Here is a 25,980-nt window from a genome sequence, read left to right as displayed (position 1 = left end):
GTTTTTCCTCATTGATAAGGAATCATTTTAAATGCAATTCTTATCCTACAAAGTATTATGTACCCTTCTGGTTTGGGAGTTATCTGAAGGGATTAACTCACTCAGCTCAGTGAAAGAAAAAAGCAGTGGTTCACATGGGAAATGATGGACTCTGAAAAACAAACTGAGGGTTCTAGAGGGGAGGGGGGTGGGAGGATGGGTTAGCCTAGTGATGGGTATTAAAGAGGGCACGTTCTGCATGGAGCACTGGGTGTTATGCACAAACAATGAATCATGGAACACTACATCAAAAACTAATGATGTAATGTATGGTGATTAACATAACAATAAAAAATTTTTTAAAAAGCAGTGGTTCATTCCTGAACATCATCACTAAAGAGAGAACAATATTGTGCTGAACAATACCACCTGGAACCACACGGGAAGTTTAGGTACATAGGATGTAATTATTATATGAGTTGGGATTTGGCAGAACATTGGGTCTAAGACCTTATTTCTACCATAGATTGCCATGGCACAATACTCAGGACCTTAATTTTACTGCCCATCAAGAGACCATAAAACACATTAGAAGCAAAAAATGCAACTCCTTTCTCAAAAGGTATCAATAGTTTTGGGGGTTTTTTTGTTTGTTCTGTCACACAGATCTCCAACCCCTACAACACATATGTCCAGAAACATTCCATCTGATATGTTAAGAACAGTGCTGAACCTTATGTGCAGTACAAAACTGTACAGAATAGAGAGCATATTCTTATGGAATTTACCATTATGGAAGATGACTTACGAGAATAATACAAAACAACATCATAATAACTATCACGTATACTAACTACCTGCCAGGCATGGTGCTAAGTTCTTTACATACCGATTCCTTTATGTACTATAAAGGATTTAAAGCATTTATGTACTTTATGCTTTATATATTGTTTCCTTAAAACAGGCTATAAGTTAGGTATTATTCTTCTAACATTTTAAAAAAAGAACTATGGTGCCCAGGGCAGTACAAACAGTCTAACTAGATCTGGCTGACTACAAAGCTATACTCTAACTTGCACTTATTGAAGAATAAGTGTATAAGCAATAAGATGCTATATTGTATGACACGGATAAAAGCTAAAAATGACAAAGAAGGAAGAGCTTACATATTGACTAGAGGTCATAGGATAAAGTGTCATGAGGGAGGCTAGACTTCAGTTTTGCTTTAAAGAATGATCAGCAATTAAATAAGCAAATAGAAAAGATCTAGATACTCTAAATACCAAGTTTCATAAACCTTGTGAAAAGGGCCAGAATAGCATGGCATGATTAGGGAGACAAGAGGGAGAGCAGGAATATGTGATGTGTTCCAACATGGATGTGTACCTGAAGTACAGTATTTTAATTTTACATATTTTCACATCAATATGTAAATGTACTTTAGTCTACATAATGTTCGACTCAATAATGTCAACTTGAATTTATACAAAGGACTTCATAAACCTCTGGGAAGGGGATGTGTCTTATAATGCTATTAAAAGTATTAAGGATAGAAAAGAGAAGAAGGAATTAAATTCGAGTACAGATAATCAAACTTTATTTTATTTTATTCCACAAAACCAAAGCCCCAAGGAAATTTCTTGATTTATAACCTCTCAAATTAATACATAAATCTGGACTCTATATAATAACTGAAGCTTACTATTACCATTCCTATGTAACATTAACCAGGAAGATAAAAACCAAACAGTCAAAGCAGATAACTCCAAGAATGCATCTCCAGACAGTAAAAACTGAAAAAGGCTCCAGATTCTCAGGCTAATCTTGCTTTGTCATCTGGTTACTTCGGGCTGATTCATCCTGGAAAACCCATCACCTCATCTATCAGGGCCTCCTCTCACCTCTTCCAACCAAAGCTATTTTCAACATTAGTCTTTTTGACAGTAGGAAAATGGAGAGATGCTTGTGCCCCAACTTAAAATATAACCCAAGGAATTGTTGAAGTATAAGCACTCACTCTTTAAAAAAAAAAAAAAAAGAAAGAAAGAAAAGAAAAGAAATAGCTAAGCTCACACTTAGAGAAAGTACAGTAACTCAAAAAAAAAAAAAAAAAGGTAAAAAACTAGAGCAAAGTACTCCAGGGATCTCTCTGGCCCAGGAAAAAAAAAAAATCTCTCAAAATGATGTTTAAAATGTCATAGAGAGGGACAGAAAATAAAATCTAATGAATGAGGGGCGCCTGGGTGGCTCAGTCTTTGAGCATCTCTGCCTTCGGCTCAGGTCATGATCCCGGGGTCCTGGGATCGAGCCCCGCATCGGGCTCCCTGCTCGGTGGGAAGCCTGCTTCTCCCTCTCCCACTCCCCCTGCTTGTGCTCTCTCACTCTCGCTGTGTCTCTCTCTGTCAAATAAATAAATAAATAAAAATCTTAAAAAAAAAAAAATCTAATGAATGAGGCCAAGAAAATAATTATAATCAATCCACTGGTCATCCATAATTCACAGTTAAGGTAACATTAACATTTTGTGTTTATTTAAAGAAATGGATGGAAATTTATAAATGTTAGGGGAAAATCTAAATGATAAATAAGGCAAGGGGCCATCTGTCAACCTTTGGTATCCAGGAAGCCAAAGGGTTAATGCCCTTCTGAATTTTAAAAGTATACTAAAATACATCAATACTAATTGCCTGTAACCTGAGACCAAAACTTCAGGCATGCTTCCTTGCTCATAGTAACAAGAGCACCAACAAGTGTTTATTGAGGTTTTGCCATGGATCAGATACTGTTGTGAACACTGCAGAGAATACAGCATTGAAGGTGACAGACAAGGCTCTGTCCTTATGGAGCTATGCGCTGTCACAAAGAGGAATGATAAATATGGTTAGACCAGGGAACAAACCATGACTAATTCTCTGGTACAAAGAATCCTGCCTTATAAGGCAGACTCTTTCTTGCTGAATTGCAATTTTACAGAGACCTGAATCTTTTCCAGGAGAAGAAACTTTTTATATGTGTTTAATAGGTTTGGAGGCCTTTTAAGGGGTAGGATTGGAGATAAAAGGCAAATCCCATCAAGTCAGAGAAGAGTTGATGATGTTTTGACTCTTTGAACCCTGCCCACCCTAATCCACAACAATTCATCTGTGGCTTTGGTACAGAACTTGGTTAGTACTACAAATTTCTAGGAAGCACTGCTACATTTGGAAGCAAAATGGGAAGTAAACAAAATTTGTCTTTGCTATTCTCTGCCATCTCCCTCGTTTGCTATGTCTTCTTGTATTCCTTTCTTTTTTCCAACCTTTTTGTCTATTTTGAATTTTTTTTTTAATTCTTCAAAAATCAATGTTTTTGTTTACTATACTCTTTTTCCAAGTCTCATTCTTAATATCCCTTCAGGAAGCCAGCCTGGGGGTTAATAAAATGAAGAGTTCTAGGTACACAATATAAAACCAAGTACAGTTTAATTTCCCTCACTTGGTCCCTCTTATCATATCCCTACAAGTTCCTTTCCCTCTTTTTCCATCAGTCTTTGGTCCATGACTTTCTTTCTACTCTACCATCCTCTTTCCACTTCCCTCCACTTCCCCTTCCATCTTTTCCAAGTAGAAAAAAATGATTATTAGAATATAAGGAGAAATGGAGTTGTGTAATACAAAAGGATTGACAGTATGTTATGTGTACAGGTAAGTTCATTTCATAAGGATTTGTCCCTTTGAGTTTAAGACACTGCCTTGTGTGAATAAATTTCACTAGAACCATGGTTACTAAATATAAAACTCAGAAGATTGTGAAGATAAAGTTTTATGCATTTTCTTAGCTGTCTAAAGATATTATTTCAAAAATCCTTTTGTGTTTTTGTATATACTAAACAATTTGCATGAGAGAAAGAGAGGTGGAGAGAACCAGCCCTGTTTTGCCTCTCACCAGGTACCTACTTTCAAAGGTATTTTTTTACTAGTATTTTTTTTATTATGTTATGTGAATCACCATACATTACATCATTAGTTTTTCATGTAGTGTTCCATGATTCATTGTTTGCGTATAACACCCAGTGCTCCATGCAGAACGTGCCCTCTTTAATACCCATCACCAGGCTAACCCATCCCCCACCCCCCTCCCCTCTAGAACCCTCAGTTTGTTTCTCAGAGTCCATAGTCTCTCATGGTTCATCTCAAAGGTATTTTTAAGCCCTGGGTCTGGCATGCCTAGACATCCTCACCTTCCTATCCCCCAGCCTGGCTCCCTGCAGGGGTACTGGGAATGAGACCTGGGAAACGCCCAGGTCTGGAGTCAGACTGATTTAGATTTGAAGCCCATCTTTGTCTTATTAGCCCAGTGACCTTAGACAAGTTATTTAACTCTCTTAACCACTTTTTCACCTTAAAATGGTGCTCATAAAACCATCCCCATTGTATTGTTATAAACATTTGATGATCTGATCCATAAATGTATTCATCACAATATGTGGCCTACAATTGCCATTTAATAAACAGTATATATGATTTATATATCTAAGTGTACACACATTTACACCCCATGTGCCCATCTTTTCTTCACCCACACATGCAATTTACTTATCTGTCCTCAATGCCATTAAGGCAGAGTCCTGCCCTTCTGCCCTTGAAGCATTCACATTTTTCCAAATTCACAATTAGCTAATGCGAAAATCTAATCAATGGAAATGTGCTAACAAGAAAGGATGAGAGAAGAGGACAGTGACTACTGCCTGCCAACTCAAATATCCCTCAGTGGTAAAATATGGCTCTTGGAAACAAAACTGTACTAAAAATTGCATAGGCCAGAGCAGTGACTTATGGTGTGAATTTTAAGTAGCACCATCTGGGAGATTCCTGTATTAGCTCTATGTAACCGTGACCACTTCCTTTACATGTGCTAATATGTAAACCATCACTAATTTTAAAATAAATAAATAAAACTTAAATGGATATTGTGTCCTTTTTCATATAAATTAAAGTACATGCAGAGATGCTCCATTTACCCCAGAATATCCTACAAAATAAATATAACTCGCAGGAAAATAGGGCAATGGGAAGGCTAAATGCCTATGTAATGTCGGTGATAAAGCAAAACCCAGAACACAATTCCCTTTTCAAGTCAATATTTCTAGACCTGACTTCATAAAGTGTAACCAAAAAAAGAAGCACAGCTTTGAAAACTTCATCCAAAAGATCAAAAATCTGTGAATTAGACAATCACAAGAGAGTCACACCTTTTGCCACACTAACAGGAAAGACTTAAATAATGGACTCGGTGGCTGGCCATGCGAGTCAGCCACTTAGTCATTTTTCTAGACACTATCCATCATTGAACACATTCCCGAATTTCATGCAACCTAATTTAAACTTCTATCTGGCTGTTCTGATCGGAATAAACATGCAATCAGGTAAAAGCTTGACAACCCTGACACCTAGTGGCTGTGAGGAAATTGGTGAAGATCAGCTTGGGAAAATTAGCTAGCTAGTTACTGTGGCAGCATCTCACAAATATATAAAATTTAGTGATTACTAATATTTTTTTAAAAAATACTAATTCTGAAAGCAACTCTATAAAAGTCTATTTTGTTCTGTACTTATTGAGAGGTCTATACAAGGAGGCTAAAAGCCTTGCATTTGTAAAGTATATTTTCCTTCCCCCTTACACATTTAGCAAAATTCCACTAATCTTCAGAGATCAAACAAGAAAACTAAAGGTTGATTCATACTTTGGCATATTCGTGATTCTTCCCCTCAATTTTGTATGTACATCTATATCCTTTTCCTGGTCATCAGGTGATTTTTCTCCTCAAGTATCCCCTTGTCAAATATAAAAGCCATCTGGCCAAGCCATCACAGAGGTTTCCTTTATGACATTGAGGCGTCCTTAGTCAAAGGGTAGTTATAGCTTCACAAACCAGCAGGAGTTTTCTTTAAGAGAGGTATAAGGACACACGTGGAGACCCCCAAACTGCACATCCAAAAGCAAGGGCCACAATGAATGCTTCAGGAAGCCATATGAACACAGCAGGTCGCACTGCACAGCACAACCTATTTCTGCCCTAAACATTAGAAGATAAGTCTCCCCAGATCCACTTAAACCTGACAGGCAGGATGGCAGGAAGCATAAAGTGTTCATCTCCTCCACCAAGGAGAGTTCTGACTCCTACCTGCTGACGTTTGAAGGCTAAATAATCCAGATTTTCCAGCTCCTTCCCAAGCTTCTGGTAGGTTTTCTGGAGGTCAGATTTATTGGAAACATTTTTGAGAGACTCAAATGTTCTTTGAAACTGAAATTGAAAACAAAAGTAAATCATTAGGCTAGCAGGACATTTTTCTCAAATGCCTAACTATCTAAAACAGAGAAATAGTCCAGACTGAGCCTCAGTTTCTCTCATTCATAATCCAGAGAGAACAAATGCTAATTGTCTTTCAATGAAATAACAAAGACTGATTATAAAGAATTAGAAACTGTATCATAAGTATAACCAACATTATTGCATGAATGGGAAGCGTGTTTAGTCCTCATTCCAACAAAAGAGCATACCTCATTAAAAACAAAACAAAACAAAAAAAACTGTGTTTTAGCATGTACTGCTACTTCTAACGAAAAAAAAATTGTGATGAATGTATAATTTCAAATCATAATGAGGAAGTACTAAAGGAGCTCTCACATTCCAATCATGGAAACAAATATATATAAAGGTAGCTGCTTGCCTCTATAGAAATATCTATGCAAAATAAGCACCCCACAAACTTCAGCCAGGAAGATCTCTCAGATCTTATATTTTGAGAAGGAAAGAAAACTAACATTTTGGTGATCAAAGCATATGTAGCACGTTCAGCAAACATTTATTCATTTCTGCTCTATAACGCAGATGAGTTATAAAATCAGTTCTGCTGAATCAGAATGCTTCTGTTCATTTTTAAGTCAGATACTAGATAAACACAAAGGAGACAAATTGCAGTGGATCACAGAATACTGTTCTCCTGCTAATAATTAATTAAACAAAGGGAGCTCACAAGAAATTCAATTCTTGGTTTATTTTAGTAAATTAGAACATACTTTGGAAGATTAGTGATTGAAAATGTCAAGTAATGTCACTTGCAATGACATTTGCATTCGCTCTCTCTTCATGTCATTTATTTCCCGTATTCTCACTGCATGCCTTTAGACAGATTTCTACAGATAGAGACTTCACCATCTTAAACACACCAGAATTCCACGGACTATGATGCTATGAGACAGGCTAATAAGATTTTATAGAATATTATTAAGTTTCCAGGGAAATGATTTGACCTTACTATTCAAACTCTATGGAATAAGTCATATTATAATGGCATCCTACTGAATTAAATCCTCAATTTCATGAAAGCAACATGTTTATCTCAATCCAAGGTGACAGAGGAAAAAGAAATGGAAAATAACAGTGCTAAGCTTCCACAGCACTATAGCAAATTAAATTCAACAAATAATCTTTTAGAACCTACTATGCACAAGGTACTACTATGAATATTAAACACATTTCCTGCCCTAAAGGAACTTATAAACGACTCAGGAACTAGACATGAAACTCAGAAGTGGGAAAGACATTTACTGAGTGCCTGCTCAGTGCCAGATACTTTGTGCTTTCCAATTTAATCCTATTTCACTCCCCATTCTACAAGTGAGTACACTGGGACTCAGAGTATAAACCGGGTTTTTACTACAGTATTTGTGCTCTTTCTACTATGCCACTAATTCTAACACAAGGTAAAGTAGTAAAGAGAATACAAAAAAAAAAAAAAGAGAGAGAGAGAGAGATAAAAGCAACATGTGGTAAAACAGAAAAAAAATAGGTATAGCAATTGAGGGACTCAGGCCACATAGAAGACATGAAGAGATCTGAATTGGGCTTCAAATGGAAGGACAAGTTCTCAGAGCCTTAAATGGGAACAGATTCTACCCATCAGTTTAAACAAAGTCTGCTCGGTTTCCCCATTTTATAGCATAGTAAACAAATTTCTCTTGACATAACTGTAATGACTTTTATATTAACTATCGTGTTGTATGATCATTTCTGTGCCTTGCCCATTTCTTGGTCCCTTCTCACTACATTCAAATCAAAATACCAAATCTAATATTCTAAACAATTTAAGTAATTTTACTGACAATATAAACTATTTTACCAATCAGTTTAATCCTAAGCACTTTATTTTCCCTAAAAAATATTAGCTCTACTTCTTAAATATTTCTTCTTCACATTTATTTCTGTGAACTTTATATAGCTCCAAATAGGAATTTTAGGGTAAACACATTTATAAGTCTTAAAAATAAAAAAAACAGAGGTGCCTGGGTGTCTCAGCTGATTAAGCGACTGCCTTCGGCTCAGGTCATGATCTCAGGGTCCTGGGATCGAGCCCCACATCGGGCTCCCTGCTTGGTGGGAAGCCTGCTTCTCCCTTTCCCACTCCCCCTGTTTGTGTTCCCTCTCTCGCTGTCTCTCTCTGTGTCAAATAAATAAATAAAATCTTAAAAATAAAATAAAATTAAGCTAAATTAAAATTAAAATTAAAAAAACATAAAAACCAAGCAATATGTCCATGGCCAAAGAAGAAAGGGAGACAATCCAGCAAGAATATATCACCACAAAATATTTCTATGAAAAATCAGTTTGTGTAAAGTGGAGACTTTAAAGTTTGAACTTTCATTATCTAGACTTACACTCTCCATTTATTGATACTAAATAGTTCAAAGTACTCAAACTATGATGATTCATTTATTTAAGTAGGTTTTTTTCCCATACAACAACAAATAATTGTCAAGGAGAGGTCATACAATATCTGTTAGTGTACTTTAGGTTAGATCCCTATTAAACACACCCCATCTCTCTCTGCCCATATATATACTTAAAGATGCTAAAGAGTAAAAGCAGTAATTTTACCTTGCAGATAAAGCTGACATGCAAAAGATAAAAATAAGACAGTGATTAAAATGAGGTTTAGATTTTACTTTTAAAAAATTAGATGTTGACTTTTATTTGAGGATTTTTCATTCCAATAGGCCACTGTGCTTGATCACTGCAATAGACCTCTTGAGATTTTCTCATTAGTTCAGTGCATTGCAATTTCATTATGTTGACTATGTCTCAAAATAAATTCTCTCTCAGTTGAAGGTAAGTTGGGAAAGGAAACAGAATTAATTGAAGAGATTTTAACATTCCTAGATTTTACTTCTTCAAACTTTTGAGTGGAAATTTAAAATAAGCAAAGAAGCCCCAATAATTTGTCAAACATTAAATTTATCCTGTGTTAATATTTTTCCCTTACTACAAAATTCAAATGTAAGATAAAAAAGCCCAATGAATAAATCTGACCTCCAAACAAGCCTAGGAATGTTGTAAAACTGCCAAAACTGAATATCAAAATGATCTCTGAACTGGGAAACAAATGCAAATTGTGTCCTATTTGATTACCTTATCAAACATCACAGGGCAGACAAGACAAAAATGAGAAGATGCAAACATTATCTCTAAGCCCAAAACTTGCCATTAAAGTAAGCATTGTAAACAATCCCAGTGTGTTTTCTCATAAAATTCTTTTCTGTTCAGATTTTGGTTCAAGATGGCAATGTAGGAAGGTCCTGAATTCACATCCTCCCATAGACACACTGAAACTATAGCTATATATGGAACAATTTCCTCTGGTAAAAAACCTAAAAACTGGCTGAACAACCACTTCACATCAAGCAAATGAGAGGTAAACCTCAAAGGCTGAGACACAATCTCACCATAAACCCCATCTCCAGCATGGCAACCCATATTTGGGAGGAAACTCAAAACCCACAGCTATTCCCTGAGTATTAAAGGGTTTGTACACCACATCAGGCATGCCAACATTTAAGACCAACATCTGAGAAAAGCCTAAAACAAATGGCTTTGAAGACCAATGGGGCTCATGCCCACAAGATCCACAGGGCTTTGGCAACCTGAGAAATGGCTCTTAAAGAGAGCTGTGTGCAGGAGTGCCTAGGTGGCTGAGTCATTAAAGCATCTGACTTGATTTCAGCTGAGGTCATGATCTCAGGATCATGAGATTGAGCCCCACAGTGGGCTGAGCACTCAGTGGGGACTCGAGATTCCATCTCTCCTCTCTCTCTCTCCCTCAAAATAAATTAATTAATCTTAAAAAAAAAAAAAAAAAAAAAGCACTGCATGCAGACTCACCCAGCACAGAAGCAGCCCTTTGAAGATTTATTTATTTGAGAGACAGCATTAAAAGGGGGAGAAACAGAGGGAAAGGTAGAGGGAGAGGGACAAGCAGACTCCCCACTGAGCGGGGAGCCCCACACGGGGTTCCATCCCAGGACCCCAAGACCATGACTTGGCCGAAGTCAGACACTTAACTGACTAGCCACTCAAGCGTCCCTTTTTCTTTTCTTTTTTTTTTTTTATTTATTTATTTGAGAGAGTGAGAGAAGCAGCTGCCCTTGAAAAGCATCCCAACTTTATGTGAAAAGACTCATTTGTCAATTTTACTTTATTTATATTTTAATTTTAATTCCAGTATAGTTAACATAGGATGTTATATTAATTTCAGGTAGACAATATAGTGATTCAAGAATTCTATGCATTACTCAGAGCTCATCAAGATAAGTGTACTCAGGGAGACTGGGTGGCAGAGTTGGGTAGAGCATCTGACTTGGTTTTGGCTCAGGTCATGGTCTCATAGTCATGGAATCAAGCCCCACAACAGGCTCCCCACTCAGCACAGTCTGCTTAAGATTCTCTCTCTCCCTCTCCCTCTGGCCCTCCCCGCTCTCTCACTCTCTCTCTCAAAATAAATAAAATCTTTAAAATATGTATATATATATATATATATATATATATATATATATATATACATATACTCTTAATCTCCATCACCTATTTCACCCATTCCCCCACCCACCTCCCTCTGGTAACCATCAGTTTGCTCTCTATAGTTAAGAGTCTGTTTTTTGGTTTTTCTCTTTTTTCCTTTGTTCGTTTGGTGTTTTTTTTTTAAGTTTTTATTTCAATTCCAGTTAACATAAAGTGTAATATTAGCTTAAGGTGTATAATATAGTGATTCAACAATTCCATACAACACCCGGTGCTCATCACAAGTGCACTCCTTCATCCCTTTCACCTATTTCACCCACCTGCTAACCCACCTCCCTTCTGGTAGCCATCAGTTTGTTCCCTATAGTTAAGAGTCTGTTTCTTGGATTACCTCTCTTTTTTTTTCTTTCCCTCTGCTCGCTTGTTTTGTTTCTTAAATTCCACATATGAATGAAATCATATGGTATTTGTCTTTGACTGACTTACTTCACTTAGCATAATACTCTCTAGCTCCATCCATGTCATTGCAAATGGCAAGATTTCATTCTTTTTGATGGCTGAGGAATATTCCTATATATATACCACCTCTTCTTTATCTATTCATCGGTCAATGGACATTTGGGCTTTTTCCATAGTTTGGCTATTGTTGATAACACTGCTATAACCATTGGGGTGCATATAGCCCTCTGAATTAGTATTTTTGTATTATTTGGATAAATACCTAGTAGTGCAATTGCAGGATCATAAGGTAGTTCTATTTTTAACATTTTGAGGAACCACCATACGGTTTTCCACTGTGGCTGCACCAGTTTGCATTCCCACAACAGTGCAGGAGAGCTCGCGCTCTCCTTTCCCCACAGCCTCACCAACACCTGTTGTTTCTTGTGTTGTTGATTTTAGCTATTCTGACAGGTGGGAGGTGATATTCCATTGAAGTTTTGATTTATATTTCCCTGATGATGAGTGATGTTGAGCAGCTTTTCATGTGTCTGATGGCCATCTGTATGTCTTCTTTAGAAAAATGTCTATTCATGTCTTCTGCCCATTTTTAATTGGATTATTTGTTTTTAGGGTGTTGAGTTTTATATGTTCTTTATATATTTTGGATATGAGTCTTTTATCAGATGTCATTTGTAAATATCTTCTCCCATTCCACAGGCTGCCCTTTAGTTTTGTTGATTATCTCCTTCACTCTGCAGAAGCTTTTTATTTTGATGAAGTCCCAATAGTTTATTTTTGCTTTTGTTTCCACTGGCTCAGGAGACATCTAAAAAGAAGTTGCTATGGTCAATATCAAAGAAATTACTACCTGGTTCTCTTCTGGGATTTTTATGGTTTCAGGTCTCACATTTAGGTCTTTTATCCATTTTGAATTACTTTTGTGTATGGTGTAACAGTGTCATCCAGTTACATTCTTTTGCATGTTGCTGTCTAGTTTTCCCAACACCATTTGTTGAAGAGACATTCTTTTTACCCATTGGATATTCTTTCCTGCTTTGTCGAATACTAATTGACCATATGGTTGTGGGTTCATATCTGGATTTTCTATTCTGTACCATTGATCTACATGTCTATTTTTATGCCAGTACCATACTGCTTTGATTAGTACAGCTTTGTAATAGAACTTGAAGTCCAGAATTGTGATGCTTCCAGCTTTGCTATTTTTTTTCAAGGTTGCTTTGGCTATTTGGGGCTTTTTGTGGTTCTATACAAATTTTAGGATTGTTTATTCTACTTCTGTGAAAAATGCTGTTGGTATTTTGATAGGGATTGCATTAAATGTGTAGATTGCTTTGGGTAGTATAGACATTTTAACAATATTTGTTCTTCCAATCCATGAGCATGGAATGTCTTTTAATTTCTTTGTGTCATCTTTAATTTCTTTCATCAGTGTTTTATAGTTTTCAGAGTACAGATCTCTTACCTCTTTGGTTAGCTTTATTCCTAGGTATCTTACTGGTTTTGATGCAGGTGTAAATGGAATGATTCTTAAATTTCTGTTTCTCCTGCTTCACTATTGATGTATAGACATGCCACAGATTTGTGTATAACTTTGTATCCTGCGACTTTACTGAATTCATTTATCCATTCCAGGTGTTTCTTGGTAGAGTCTTTTGGGTTTTCTATATACAGAATCTGCAAGTAGTGAAAGTTTTACTTCTTCCTTGATGATCTGGATGCCTTTTATTTCTTTTTGTCATCTGATTGCTGTGGCTAGGACTTCCAGTGAATAAAAGTGGTGAGAGTGGACATTCCTGTCTTGTTCCTGATTGTAGAGGAAAAGCGCTCAGTTTTTCCCCATTTAGGATGCTATTAGCTGTGGGTTTTTCACATATGGCCTTTATTACTATCCCTACTTTGTTGAGGGTTTTTTTTTTTTTTAATTAAGAATGGGTGATGGACTCTGTCAAATACTTTTTCTGCATCTACTGAATGATCATGTGGTTCTTATCCCTTATTTTACAAATGTGATATATCACATTGATTGATTTGAGAATATTGAACCATCTTTGCAGCCCAGGAATAAATCCCACTTGATCGTGGTAAATGATTTTTTTAATGTATTGTTGGATTCAGTTTGCTAGTTTTTTGTCGAGAATTTGTGCATTTATGTTCATCAGAGATATTGGCCTATAGTTCTCTCTTTTGTGGTGTCTTTATCTGATTTTGGTATCAGGGTAATGCTGGCCTCATAGAATGAATTTGGGAGTTTTCCTTCCTTTTCTATTTGTTGGGATATTTGAGAATAGGTATTAACTCTTCTCTAAATATTTGTAGAATTCACCTGTGAAGCCATCTGGTCTTGGAATTTTGTTTGCTAGGAGTTTTTTGATTATTAATTTCTTTGCTGGTTATTGGACTGTTCAAGTTTTCTATTCCTTCCTGTTTCAGCTTTGATAGTTTATGTTTCTAGGAATTTATTCAAGATTGTCCAATTTGTTGGCATATAGTTTTCCATAATATTCTCTTAATAATTGTATTTTTGTGGTGTTGGTTGTTGTTTCTCCTCTCTCATTTGTGATTGTATTTATTTGGGTCCTTTCTCTTTATTTTTTGATAAGTCTGGCTAGAGGTTTATCAATTTTATTTTTTTCAAAGAACCAGCTTCTGATTTCATTGATCTGTTCTATCGGTTTTTTAGTTTCTATATCATTTATTTCTGCTCTAATATTTATTGTTTCCTTCCCTCTTCTGGCTTTAGGCTTCGTTTGTTTTTCTTTTTCTAGTTCCTTCAGCTGTAAGGTTAGCCTGTGTATTTGAGATTTTTCTTGCTTCCTGATGTAGGCCTGTATTACTATGTACTTCCCTCTTAGAACCACTTTTGTTGCATCCCTAAGGTTTTAGACTGCTGTGTTTTCATCTTCCTTTGTGTTATTGTATTTTACTATTTCCTCTTTCATTTCCTGGGTTGATCCATTCATTATTTATTAGCATGTTGTTTAACCTCCATATTTGTGCTCTTTATAGATTTTTTCTTGTGGTTGATTTCTAGTTTCATAACATTGTGGTCAGAAAAGATGCATGGATATTCAATCTTTTTGCATTTGTTGAGAGTTTTGTAACCTAAAATGTGATCTATTCTGGAGAATGTCCCATGTGTACTTGAAAAGAATGTGTATTCTGTTTTAGGATGGAATGTTCTGACTGTATCTGTTAAGTCCATCTGGCCCAGTGTGTCATTCAAAGTCATTGTTTCCTTGCTGATTTTTTGTTTAGATGATCTGTCCAGTGATGTAAGTGGGTGGTTAACATCCCTTACTATTATTGTATTATTATCAATTAGTTCCTTTAGCATTGTTATTAACTGCTTTATGTATTTGAGTGTTCCCATACTGGGTGCATAAATATTCACAATTGTTATATCCCCTTTAATATTATATAGTGCTTTTCTTTGTCTGTTGTTACAGTCTTTATTTTATAGTCTAGTTTCTCCGATACAAGTATTGCTACTCCAGCTTTCTTTTGACATCTATTTGCATGATAAATGTTTCTCTATCCCCTCACTTTCAATTTGCCGGTGCCTTTAGGTCTAAAATGAGTCTTTTTTAGGCAGCATATAAATAGGTCCTGTTTTTTATCCTTTCTCACACCCTATGTCTTTTGATTGGAGCATTTAGTGCATTTACATTCAATGTAACTATTGATAGATATGTATTTATTGCCATTTTACTACTTGTTTTGTAGTTGTTTCTGAAGATTTTCTCTGATCCTTTCTTGTCTTTCTCTCATTCTTTTTTTGCTGATTTTCTTTAGTGATATATTTGGATTTCTTTCTCTTTATTCTTGCATATTTATTTTATTGATTTTTTTTTAAGATTTATTTATTTATTTGTTAGAGAGGAAGAGAGAGCGAGCACAGCAGGGGGAGTGGCAGGCAGAGGCAGAGGAAGAAGCAGGCTCCCCGCTGAGCAAGGAGCCTGATGCAGGACTCAATCCCAGGACTCTGGGATCATGACCTGAGCCGAAGGCAGACGCTTAATCGACTGAGCCACCCAGGCATCCCAATTCTTGCATATTTAGTAGTAGTTTTTGATATATCATTACCATTAGGTTTGTATATAACCTCTTCTACAAATAGCAATCTAAATCTATATTAAGTTGATGATCATTCAAGTTTGAACCCATTCTATTCTCCTCTCCTCCACTGTTTTAGGTATATATTATTATATTTTATATCCTTTTTTTATGTGAGTTCCTTGACTTAAATTTACAGAAATATTCATTTTTACAGCTTTTGTGTTTCCTGCCTAATTTATACTATCACTTTTGGTCTCTCCTTTCCACTCAGAGTCCCCTTTCATATTTTTTGCAGGGCTGCTTTAGTGGTCATGAACTACTTTAGTTTTTCTTTGTCTAGGAAACTCTTTATTGCTCCTTCTGTTGCTGAACAGAGTATTCTTGGCTAGGTTTTTCCCATTCAGAACCTTGAATGTATCATGCCACTCCCTTCTGGCTTGCCAAGTTTCCATTTAGAAATTTGCAGTTAGCCATATGGGTCTTCCCTTGTAAGATAAGGGCTTCTTTTATCTTGCTGCTTTTAAGAGTCTTCTTTATCACTATATTTTACAAATTTACATACAATATGTCTTGGTGTTGGCCTGCTTTTCTTGATTTTGATGGGCGTTCTCTGTGCCTCCTGGATCTGCTTATTTCCTTCCCCAGATTAGGGAAGTTTTCAGCTATTATTTCTTCAAATACATTTTCTGCCCCCTTTTCTCCCTTCTTCTTCTTCTGGGATTCCTACAATACAAATGTTGATCCATTTGATGGAGTCACTGAGTTCCCTAAATCTATTCTGTTGTATAATTCTTCTTTCTTTTGTTCAGCTTCACTGCTTTCTATTACTTTGTCTTCTAGATCATTAATTCATTCCTCTGCTTCTTCTAGCCTGCAGTTCATTGCATCAAGGGTGTTTCTAAACACATTTATTGCACTCTTCATCTCTGACTCTTTTTTAACTCTTTTATCTATGTGGTAAAGGTGTTACTGATATCCTCTATACTTTTCTCAAGCCTGGTGAGTACCCTTACGATCATTGCTTTAAGTTCTCCATCAGGAATGTTATTTATATCCATTTCACTTAGATCTTTGACCATGGCCTTAACTTGTTCTTTCATTTGGGATAAATTCCTCTGTTTTCACATTATGTCTAAGTCTCTGCCTGCCTTCTTTTCTGTGTTAGAAAAGCCAGTTGTGTCTCACAATCCTGAAAGTAACGGCTCTATGAAGAAGAGGTCATGTAGTGCCCAGGGCCTGGAGCTTCAGGGAGTGTCTCCAGTGTGTGTTGTGTGTTCTCTCCTGTTGTGTTCTGACTCCTCTCTCCTTCAGGCCAGTCATCTGCAGAGTCTCTCCCTGCCTGCTGTGGGCAGTGTTTGGTCCCTTGTCTGAATGTGGTGAGTTTCAACTGGGTGTGCTCTGGTCTGCTTGTGAAATGAGACCTGTTACCACCACCAGAAATGAGGCCCTGCATCTCTCTAGTTGGGAGATGTAGTATGGGCAGGGATTTGTGTTGGTCTTCTGGGGGAGGGGCCAGCCATACTGGGACTGAGGCAAGCATGACCAATAAGGACAGTTTGACCAGAGCACAGCAGGGTGGGGCAGGGCTTGGTATAAGCAACTTAGGCAGCCAGTGTCAACAGTGCATTGCTTCACGCAAGTGGCTCTGTGTTTATGCTGAGGTGCAGGGAGGGAAATGGCACTAGCCAGCTCCTTTGTTCCCAAAGAAGTGTCTCCATGAATGCTGCCTCTCGGGGACATGCTCCGAAAAGAGTGAAGACTCTTCCCACTGTGTGTCCCACACACACCCTTCAGATCACTGTTTCCATGCTATCTGCCCCCTGGGGTTGCTGTTCTGTCTTCTCTCCAGGAGTAGCACAATGCCCTCCAGGCTGTATCCCAGCCAAGGCCACTTAAAACTCCAGGCTTTAAGCCCCATTGGTTGCAAGAACTCACAAATTCAGCCCAACTAGTTTTCCAAGCCAATGGCTTTGGGGAAATATTCTCCTTGTGTTCCCCTGTATGCTCCTCCACCTCTTGCTCTTCTCTGTAACCAAGGCTCCCGCCTGTCCAAAGCAGCTACAATCCATTTCTCCCCTAAACCATGTCTCTACACTTCCTAACTTCTTAGATATGGCCTCTCATCTGTTTAGTTGTTGTGTGTTCTGTCAGTCTTCAGGTCGATTTCTGGGATATTTAAGATGATTTGATAGCAGGCGCCTGGGTGACTCAATTGGTTAAGTGACTGCCTTCAGCTCAGGTCATGATCCTGGGGTCCTGGGATCAAGTCCCACATTGGGCTTCCCTTGCTCTTCAGGGAGCCTGCTTCTCTCTCTCCCTCTGCCTGCCACTCCCCCCTGCTTGTGCTCTCTCTCTCTCTCTCTGTCAAATAAAGAAATGAAATATTTTTTTTTTAAAAAAAGATGATTTGATAGCTCTCTAGTTGTATTCATAGGAAAAGGTGAGCCTAGGATCCTCCTATTTCACTGCCACCTTTCTGCACCATGATGTTCGTTTAGTAAATTCCACATGTGAGTGAAATCATATATTTGCCTTTCTCTGATTGACTTATTTCACTTAGCATAATACACTCTAGCTCTATCCACATCTTTGCAAATGGCAAGATCTCATTCTTTTTGATGGCTGAGTAATATTCCATATACCACATCTTTATCCATCATCAGTTGAAGACATTTGGGCTCTCTCCATAGTTTGGCTATTGTTGATAATGCTGCTATAAACATCAGGGTACATGTGCCCCTTCGAATGTGTATTTTTGTATCCTTTGGGTAAATACCTAGTAGCGCAATTGCTAGATTGTAGGGTACTTCTATTGTTAACTTTTTGAGGAACCTCCATACTGTTCTCCAGAGTGGCTTCACCCGTTTGCACTCCCACCACAAGTGCAAGAAGGTTCCCCTTTCTCCACATCCTCGCCAACACCTATTGTTTCTTGTGTTGTTTATTTTAACCATTCTGACAGGTGTGAGGTAGTATCTCATCATGGTTTTGATTTGTATTTGCAATTCCACTCCTGGGTATTTAGATGAAGAAAATGAAAACACTAACTTGAAAAGACATATGCACCCCCAACTCTTTTTTCCCACAAATCAACTCTCTGCAGTTCCTACCTTCCATGGATTTGTAGACATGCAGCTTTGTTCCATGTCTACGAAGACTTCTGATTGATTTCTTGGGTATTCAGAATGATTGGATATTTATCTAGCTATGTTTGAGGGAGAAGGCAAGCTTAAGGTCACGCTACTCCTCTGCTATCTTAACTCTCCTGATCAGACAAAATGTACTTTAAAACAAAAACTATAAAAGGTGAAAAAGAAGGGCATTACATAACAATAAAGAGATCAATTAAATAAGATGATATAACATTTGTAAATATTTATGCACTCAACACAGGAGCACCTAAATATATAAAGCAAATATTAACAGACCTAAAAATAGATATAAACAGCAATATAATAGTAGGGGACTTCAATACCCCATTACATCAGTGGATAGATCATCAAGACAGAAAATCAATAAGGAAATATCAACCTTAACACATTAGACCAGATGGACTTAACAGATAAATACAGCACATTCCATCTGAAAGCAACAGAATACACATTCTTCAAAAGTGCACATGTAATATTCTCCACAATAAATCATGTTAGGTCAAAAAACAAGTCTTAACAAATTTAAGAAGCTTGAAATTATACTAAACGTCTTTTCTGAACACAATGGTATAAAACTAGAAATCACTTACAAGAAGAAAACCAGAAAACTCACATATAGGTGGAGATTAAATGGCATGCTACTGAACAATGAGTGGATCAATGAAAAAAATCAAAAGAGAAATAAAAAACAGCTTGGAAAAATGAAAATGTAAATACAACATGACAAAATTTATGGCATCTAGCAAAAGCAGTTCAAAGAGGGAAGTTCATAGCAATAAACATCTACCTCAAGGAACGAGAAATATCTCAAGTAAACAACCTAACTTTAATGTAACACTGTGTGTCAACTATACTCAAATTCAAACAAAACAAAACAAAAAAACACTTGAACTTTTTACAAAGTGTTTTTGAACTTTATATTTCAAAATACTAGAAAAAGAACAAAGACTAAAGTAAAGTTGCAAGATGCAAAATCAGTATACAAAAATCTGTATTCTACACTAATAATGAACTATCAGGGAGAGAAATTGTAAAAATTCCACTTACAATTGCATCAAAAAAAAATAAAATACCTAGGAATAAATTTAACCAAGGAGGTGGAAGACCTATACATTGAAATCTGTAAAACACTGATGAAAAAAATTGAAATAAACGAAACACAAATAAATGGAAAGATATTCTGAGATCACGGTTTGGAAAAATTATTATTGTTAAAATATCCACACGACCCAAAGCAATCTATAGGTTCAATGCAATCCCTATCAAAATTCCAATGATACTTTTTTCAGAAATTGAAAAATAATCCTAAAATCTGTATGGATACACAAAAGACCCTGAGTAGCCAAAGCAATCTTGAAAAAGAACAAACTCAAGGTATCATGCTCTCTAATTTCAAATGACAAAGCTATAGGAATAAAAAAATTATAATATTGGCATAAAAACTGACATAGATTAATGGAACAAAACAGAGAGCCCAGAAATAAACCCACACATATATGGTCAATTAATTTATGACAAAGAAGCCTAGAATATGCAATGGGGAAAGGACAATCTCTTTAACAAACAGGCATCCAGAAAAACTGGACAGTCACATGCAAAAGAATGAAACTGGACAACTATCTTACACCATACACAGAAACTACTCGAAATGGATTAAAGACTTGAATGTAAGGCTTAAAACCATATAACTCCTAGAAGAAAACATAAGCAGAAACCTCCTTCGCATCAGTCTTGGAGGTAATTTTTTTGGATTTGACACCAAAAATAAAGGCATCAAATGCAAAAACAAACAAGTGGAACTAAATCAAACTGAAAAGCTTCTGCACAGCAAAGGAAACCATAAACAAAATGAAAATACAACATACTGAATAGGATAAAATACTTGCAAATCATACATCTGATAAGGGGTTAATATCCAAAATACATAAAGAACACATAAACTCAATAGCAAAAAAGAAAAACAATCTGATTTAAAAATAGGCAGAGGATCTGAATAGATATTTTTCTGAAGACATACAGATGACACAAAGGTACATGAAAGGTGCTCAATATCACTAAGCATCAAAAAAATGCAAATCAGAGCCACAAGGAGATACCACCTCACACCTATAGAATGACTATTACTAAGAGACAAGAAATAACAAGTTTTAGGAAGGATAGGAAGAAAAGGAATGCTTCTTCACCATTGGTGGGAATGTAAATTGGTACAAACGCTATGGAAAAGAGTATGGAGGTTCCCCCAAAAAATTAAAAATAGAACTACCATATGATCTAGCAATTCCACTTCTGGGTATTTATATGAAGAAAATGAAAACACTAACTTGAAAAGATATAGGATCCCTATGTTCATTACAACATTATTAATAATAGCCAAGATGCTGAAACAACCCAAGTGTCCATCAACCAATGAATGGACAAAGTAAATTTGATCTAAATATATAACCGAGTAATTTCAGCCATAAAAAAGAAGGAAATTTTGTCATTTGTGACAACATGGACGGACTTCAAGGGCATTATGGTAAGTAAAATAAGTCAGACAGAGAAAGACAAATACCATCTAATCTCACTTACATGTGCAATCTAAAAAAAATAATAATAACAAAAACAAAAACAAAAACAGAAAAAAACAAAAAGAAAAACCAAGCTCATAGATACAGAGAACAGAGTAGTGGTTGCCAGAGGCAGGGGTAGGGGTGGAAGAAATGGGTGAAGGGAATCAAAAGGTACAGACTTCCAGTTACAAAATAAGTAAGTCGTGGTGATATAATGTACAGCATGGTGACTATAGTTAATAATAGTGTATTACATTATTACAAGTTGCAAAGAGTGCAGATCTTAGAAGTTCTTATTACAAGGAAAAAACTTTTGCAAATGTGTATGGTGATAGATGTTAAAACTAGATTTATTGTGGTAATCATTTCACAATATACAAATATTGAATCATTATGTTATACACCTGAGACTAATATGATGTTGTATATCAATTACACCTAAATAAAAATAAATTCCTTTCCATTCAGAAATAATAACAGTAATCTACCAAATAAAACAACAGAGACAATGATTGCTCATCTCCCATTAAAATAACTGAAAATCTGTTTTTCAGAAAAGAGAAGCATGAATAGGGCAGCAAGGAAAATGTCTAGTTGGACTTGGCATTCTTTCTTTCCTAATACATTTTCCTCCTTTTTTCTGACAACATATTGTTTAATAAATTTAAGCCAATGTTCTACACAAACTACACATTCAGTGAGTTCATGAAAATCATGTAGATTCATAGAGTAATTTGAGAAAGAAGACAAGAAGAAAAACCAGCTGAAGCAGCAGAAAAAAATGCAGCCAGGGCTCTGGCAAGTAAAACTTCCCTGGCCCTCACTGCCAATGCCCTGGCTTCCTTTTGCAGTCAGATCAACAGATTCAAATAACTCCACAGCTCCAGCAGCCTAATAACTCCCATAATAAAAAAGTATCAAGGAGCATTGCTCCAAAAGAGCAGCCAGCTCAACAGTTATCATTTTTTCTTGTTTAACATTCCATGCAACTGTACAAGGTGCTAGATGTTACCTGTAACATTAAAAGAAAATCCCATATTCACAACATTATGTGTAGAAAAGAGTATCCAATAAGCATCTGATTAAAGGTACTGAATCACCAAGTGTGGTCTTAGTGTCCCTAAAATGTCAGCTTGAAACAATACCAAAAGATTTTGGAAACTAAAGCAGAAGAAAGGAATAGTCAGTAGAATAATATATTAATGTTCTATAAATATTAATGTTTAGAGTAAAGAGAAATTTTTTAAGCATAAGAAATGGCTAATCTACCTTAGTCAAATATGGCAACCACAGAGGAACCAAAGTGAAGTATTACTGAGAATTTTTTTTTATTTTTCTGAATTTAATCCATTGACTTTCATACATATTTTCCAAATGAACTTACAAAATGATAATACCACTCATTATAGGGAACTTTGCAGCTGAAGCAGAAAATTAAAACACACATATTTCAAATGATTTTTTAATGTACGGAATGATAACAAAACTTAAATCAAGAACACAGAACAAAGGCATCCAAATCAGCAAAGGAGAAGTCAAACTCTCACTTGCTGCAGATGACATGATACTCTATATGGAAAACCCAAATGACTCCACCCCAAAATTGCTAGAACTCATACAGGAATTCAGCAAACTGGCAAGATATAAAATCAATGCACAGAAATCAGTTGCATTCCTATACACTAACAGTGAGACAGAAGTAAGAGAAATTACAGAGTCGATCCCATTTACAATTGCACCCAAAACCATAAGATACCTAGGAATAAATCTAACCAAAGAGGCAAAGGATCTGTACTCAGAAAACTATAAAATACTCATGAAAGAAATTGAGGAAGACACAAAGCAATGGAAAAACGTTCCATGCTCATGGACTGGAAGAACAAATACTGTTCAAATGTCTATACTACCTGGAGCAATCTACATATTCAATGCAATCCCTATCAAAATACCATCAACATTTTTCACAGAACTGGAACAAATAATCCTAAAATTTGTATGGAACCAATAAAGACCCCAAATAGCCAAAGGAATGTTGAAAAGGAAAACCAGACCTGGTGACATCACAATCCCAGACTTCAAGTTCTATTACAAAGCTGTCATCATCAAGATCGTACGGTACTGGCACAAAACCAGACACATAGATCAATGGAACAGAACAGAGAACCCAGAAATAGAAAACCCTCAACTCTATGGTCAACTAATCTTTGACAAAACAGGAAAGAATATCTAATGGAAAAAAGGCAGTCTCTTCAACAAATGGTATTGGGAAAATTGGACAGCCACATGCAGAAGAATGAAACTGGACCATTTTCTTACAGCATACACAAAAATAGACTCAAAATGGATGGAAGACCTAAATGTGAGACAGGAATCCATCAAAATCCTAAAGGAGAACACAGGTAGCAACCTCTTCAACCTTGGCTGCAGCAAATTCTTACTATACACGTTTCCAAAGGCAAGGGAAACAAAGGCAAAAATGAACTATTGGGACTTCATCAACATAAAAAGTTTTTGCACAGCAAAGGAAACAGTCGACAAAACAAAAAGACCACCAACAGAATGAAAAAATCAGATAGAGGGTTAATATCCAAAATCTATAAAGAACTTATCAAACTCACCACCCAAATAACAAATAACCCAGTCAAGCAATGGGCAGAAGACATGAACAGACATTTCTGCAAAGAAGACATCCAAATGGCCAACAGACACATGAAAAAATGCTCCACATCACTTGGCATCAGGGAAATACAGATCAAAACCACAATGAGATACCACCTCACACCTGTCAGAATCGCTAAAATTAACAAGTCAGGAAATGACAGATGTTGGCAAGGATGGAGAAAAAGGGGAACTCTCCTACACTGTTGGTGGGAATGCAAGCTGGTGCAGCCACTCTGGAAAACAGTATGGAGGTTCTTCAAAAAGTTGAAAATTGAGCTACCCTATGATCCAGCAATTGCAGTACTGGGTATTTACCCCAAAGATGCAAATGTAGTGATGCGAAGGGGCACCTGCACCCCAATGTTTATAACAGCAATGTCCACAATAGCCAAACTATGGAAAGAGCCCAGATGTCCATCAAAAGATGAATAGATAAAGCAGCTGTGGTGTATATATATATATATATATATATATATATATATATATATATACACACACAATGGAATACTACTCAGCCATCAAAAAAATGAAATCTTGCCATTTGCAACAACGTGGATGGAACTAGAGGGTATTATGCTAAGCGAAATAAGTCAGTCAGAGAAAGACAATTATCATATGATCTCACTGATACGTGGAATTTATTAAAGAAAACAGAGGATCATAGGGGAAGAGAAGAAAAAGTAAAAGACGAAACCAGAGAGGGAAACAAACCATAAGAGACTCTTAATCATAGGAAACAAACTAAGGGTTGCTGGAGGGGAGGGGGTGGAGGGATGGGGTAAATGGGTGATGGACATTAAGGAGGGCATGAGATGTAATGAGCACTGGATATTATATAAGACTGATGAATCACAGGCCTATACCTCTGAAACCAATAATACATTATGTTAATTAACTGAATTTAAATTTTAAAATGTTTTTAAAAAAAGAACAGAGAACAAAATTGAAGCTGAGGTCTAAATTAGAAATACTCCTATGGAGTTGAAAGCACATTGGTCTTGAAATCTGGATTCAAATCCTTACTATGCCATTTAATAATTTCATACCTTTGGACAAGTCACTGCTACTTCAATTTTTTATTGTTATCTGTAAAATGGGAGAAATTGTCCTTGCTTGCCTACTTTATAAGGTTGTTGTGAAATCAGCTGAGGAAAACTAAAAGACATTCAATTGACAAATATTTATCATGGGCCTGGCAACATGCTAGATATACAGGAAATGGAGAAAAATAAAAAAGGAAAAGCTCTTGCCCTAATAAAATTTATAATCCAGCTTTACAGATTACTGCTTTATAAATTTTAAAGTTCCATAAATTGTAAAAGATCATTGTCATTAAACTCATTACATCTTTCAGCAATGAATGAACAAAAATAGTCATTCAACAATTGTTTACTGAAAGACAAAAAGACAAATACTATATGATATCACTTACATGTGACACCTAAAACTAACAAACACCTGAGCTCATAGATACAGAGAACAGATTGGTGGTTTCCAGATGCAGGGGTTGGGGGGTGGGGTGAAATGGGTGATGGGGATCAAAAAGTATAAACTTCCAGGTATAAAATAAATAAATCATGGAGAGGTAATGTAGAACACGGTGACTATAGCTAATAATACTGCACTGCATATTTCAAAGTTGCTAAGAGAAAAGAACTTAAAAAGTCCTGTTATAAGAAAAAAATTGTAACTATGTATGGTGAAAGATGTTAAGTAGACTTGTGGTGATCATTTCACAATATGTACAAATACTGAATCATTATGTTGTACACCTGAAACTAATATAATGTTATATGTCAATTATACCTCAATAAAAAGAAACTCTTTACTGAGCATCATCTCAGTGCAAGGCATTTCCTGTAAGAAATAGATAATTTAGACTTTTTTCTTTAATATTGCTGCAAAATTTATTTTATCTTTTTTAAATTTTATTTTATTGTGACAACACAACATGAGATCAACCCTCCTAAAAATTTTTAGGTATACATCATTGTTGACTATAGGTATAATGTTTTTTTTTTTTAAGATTTTATTTATTTATTTGACAGAGAGAGAGAGAACAGCAGAGGGAGGAGCAAGCTCCCCGCTGAGCAGGAGCCCGATGCGGGACTCGATCCCAGGACCCTGGGATCATGACCTGAGCCGAAGGCAGTCGCCCAACCAACTGAGCCACGCAGGCACCCCTAGATATAATGTTCTACATGAGAACTCTAGTTTGAATAAAACTTGCTTAACTGAAACTTTATGCCCATTGATTACTAATTCCCCATTTTCACCCCATATC

At 36.3% G+C, this 25,980-nt stretch overlaps 1 protein-coding gene across 2 annotated transcripts in view; it reads right to left on the bottom strand.

Annotated features, from left to right (window-relative positions):
- Window positions 1-25,980, bottom strand: part of CTNNA3 (catenin alpha 3) — a 1,800,030-nt gene that overhangs the window by 1,568,044 nt on the left and 206,006 nt on the right. For both annotated transcript variants that reach the window (XM_078077659.1, XM_078077660.1), the window contains one exon: window positions 6,143-6,262. In XM_078077659.1, the coding sequence (XP_077933785.1) occupies window positions 6,143-6,262 (120 nt within the window). The remainder of the gene's footprint in view (window positions 1-6,142; window positions 6,263-25,980) is intronic.

The sequence above is a fragment of the Halichoerus grypus genome, chromosome 7 (genome assembly GCF_964656455.1).
Source record: "Halichoerus grypus chromosome 7, mHalGry1.hap1.1, whole genome shotgun sequence".
In the NCBI taxonomy this organism is placed as follows: Eukaryota; Metazoa; Chordata; class Mammalia; order Carnivora; family Phocidae; genus Halichoerus; species Halichoerus grypus.
The sequence above is the reverse complement of the archived record's forward strand: the minus strand, read 5'-3'. Positions and strand labels throughout refer to the sequence as shown.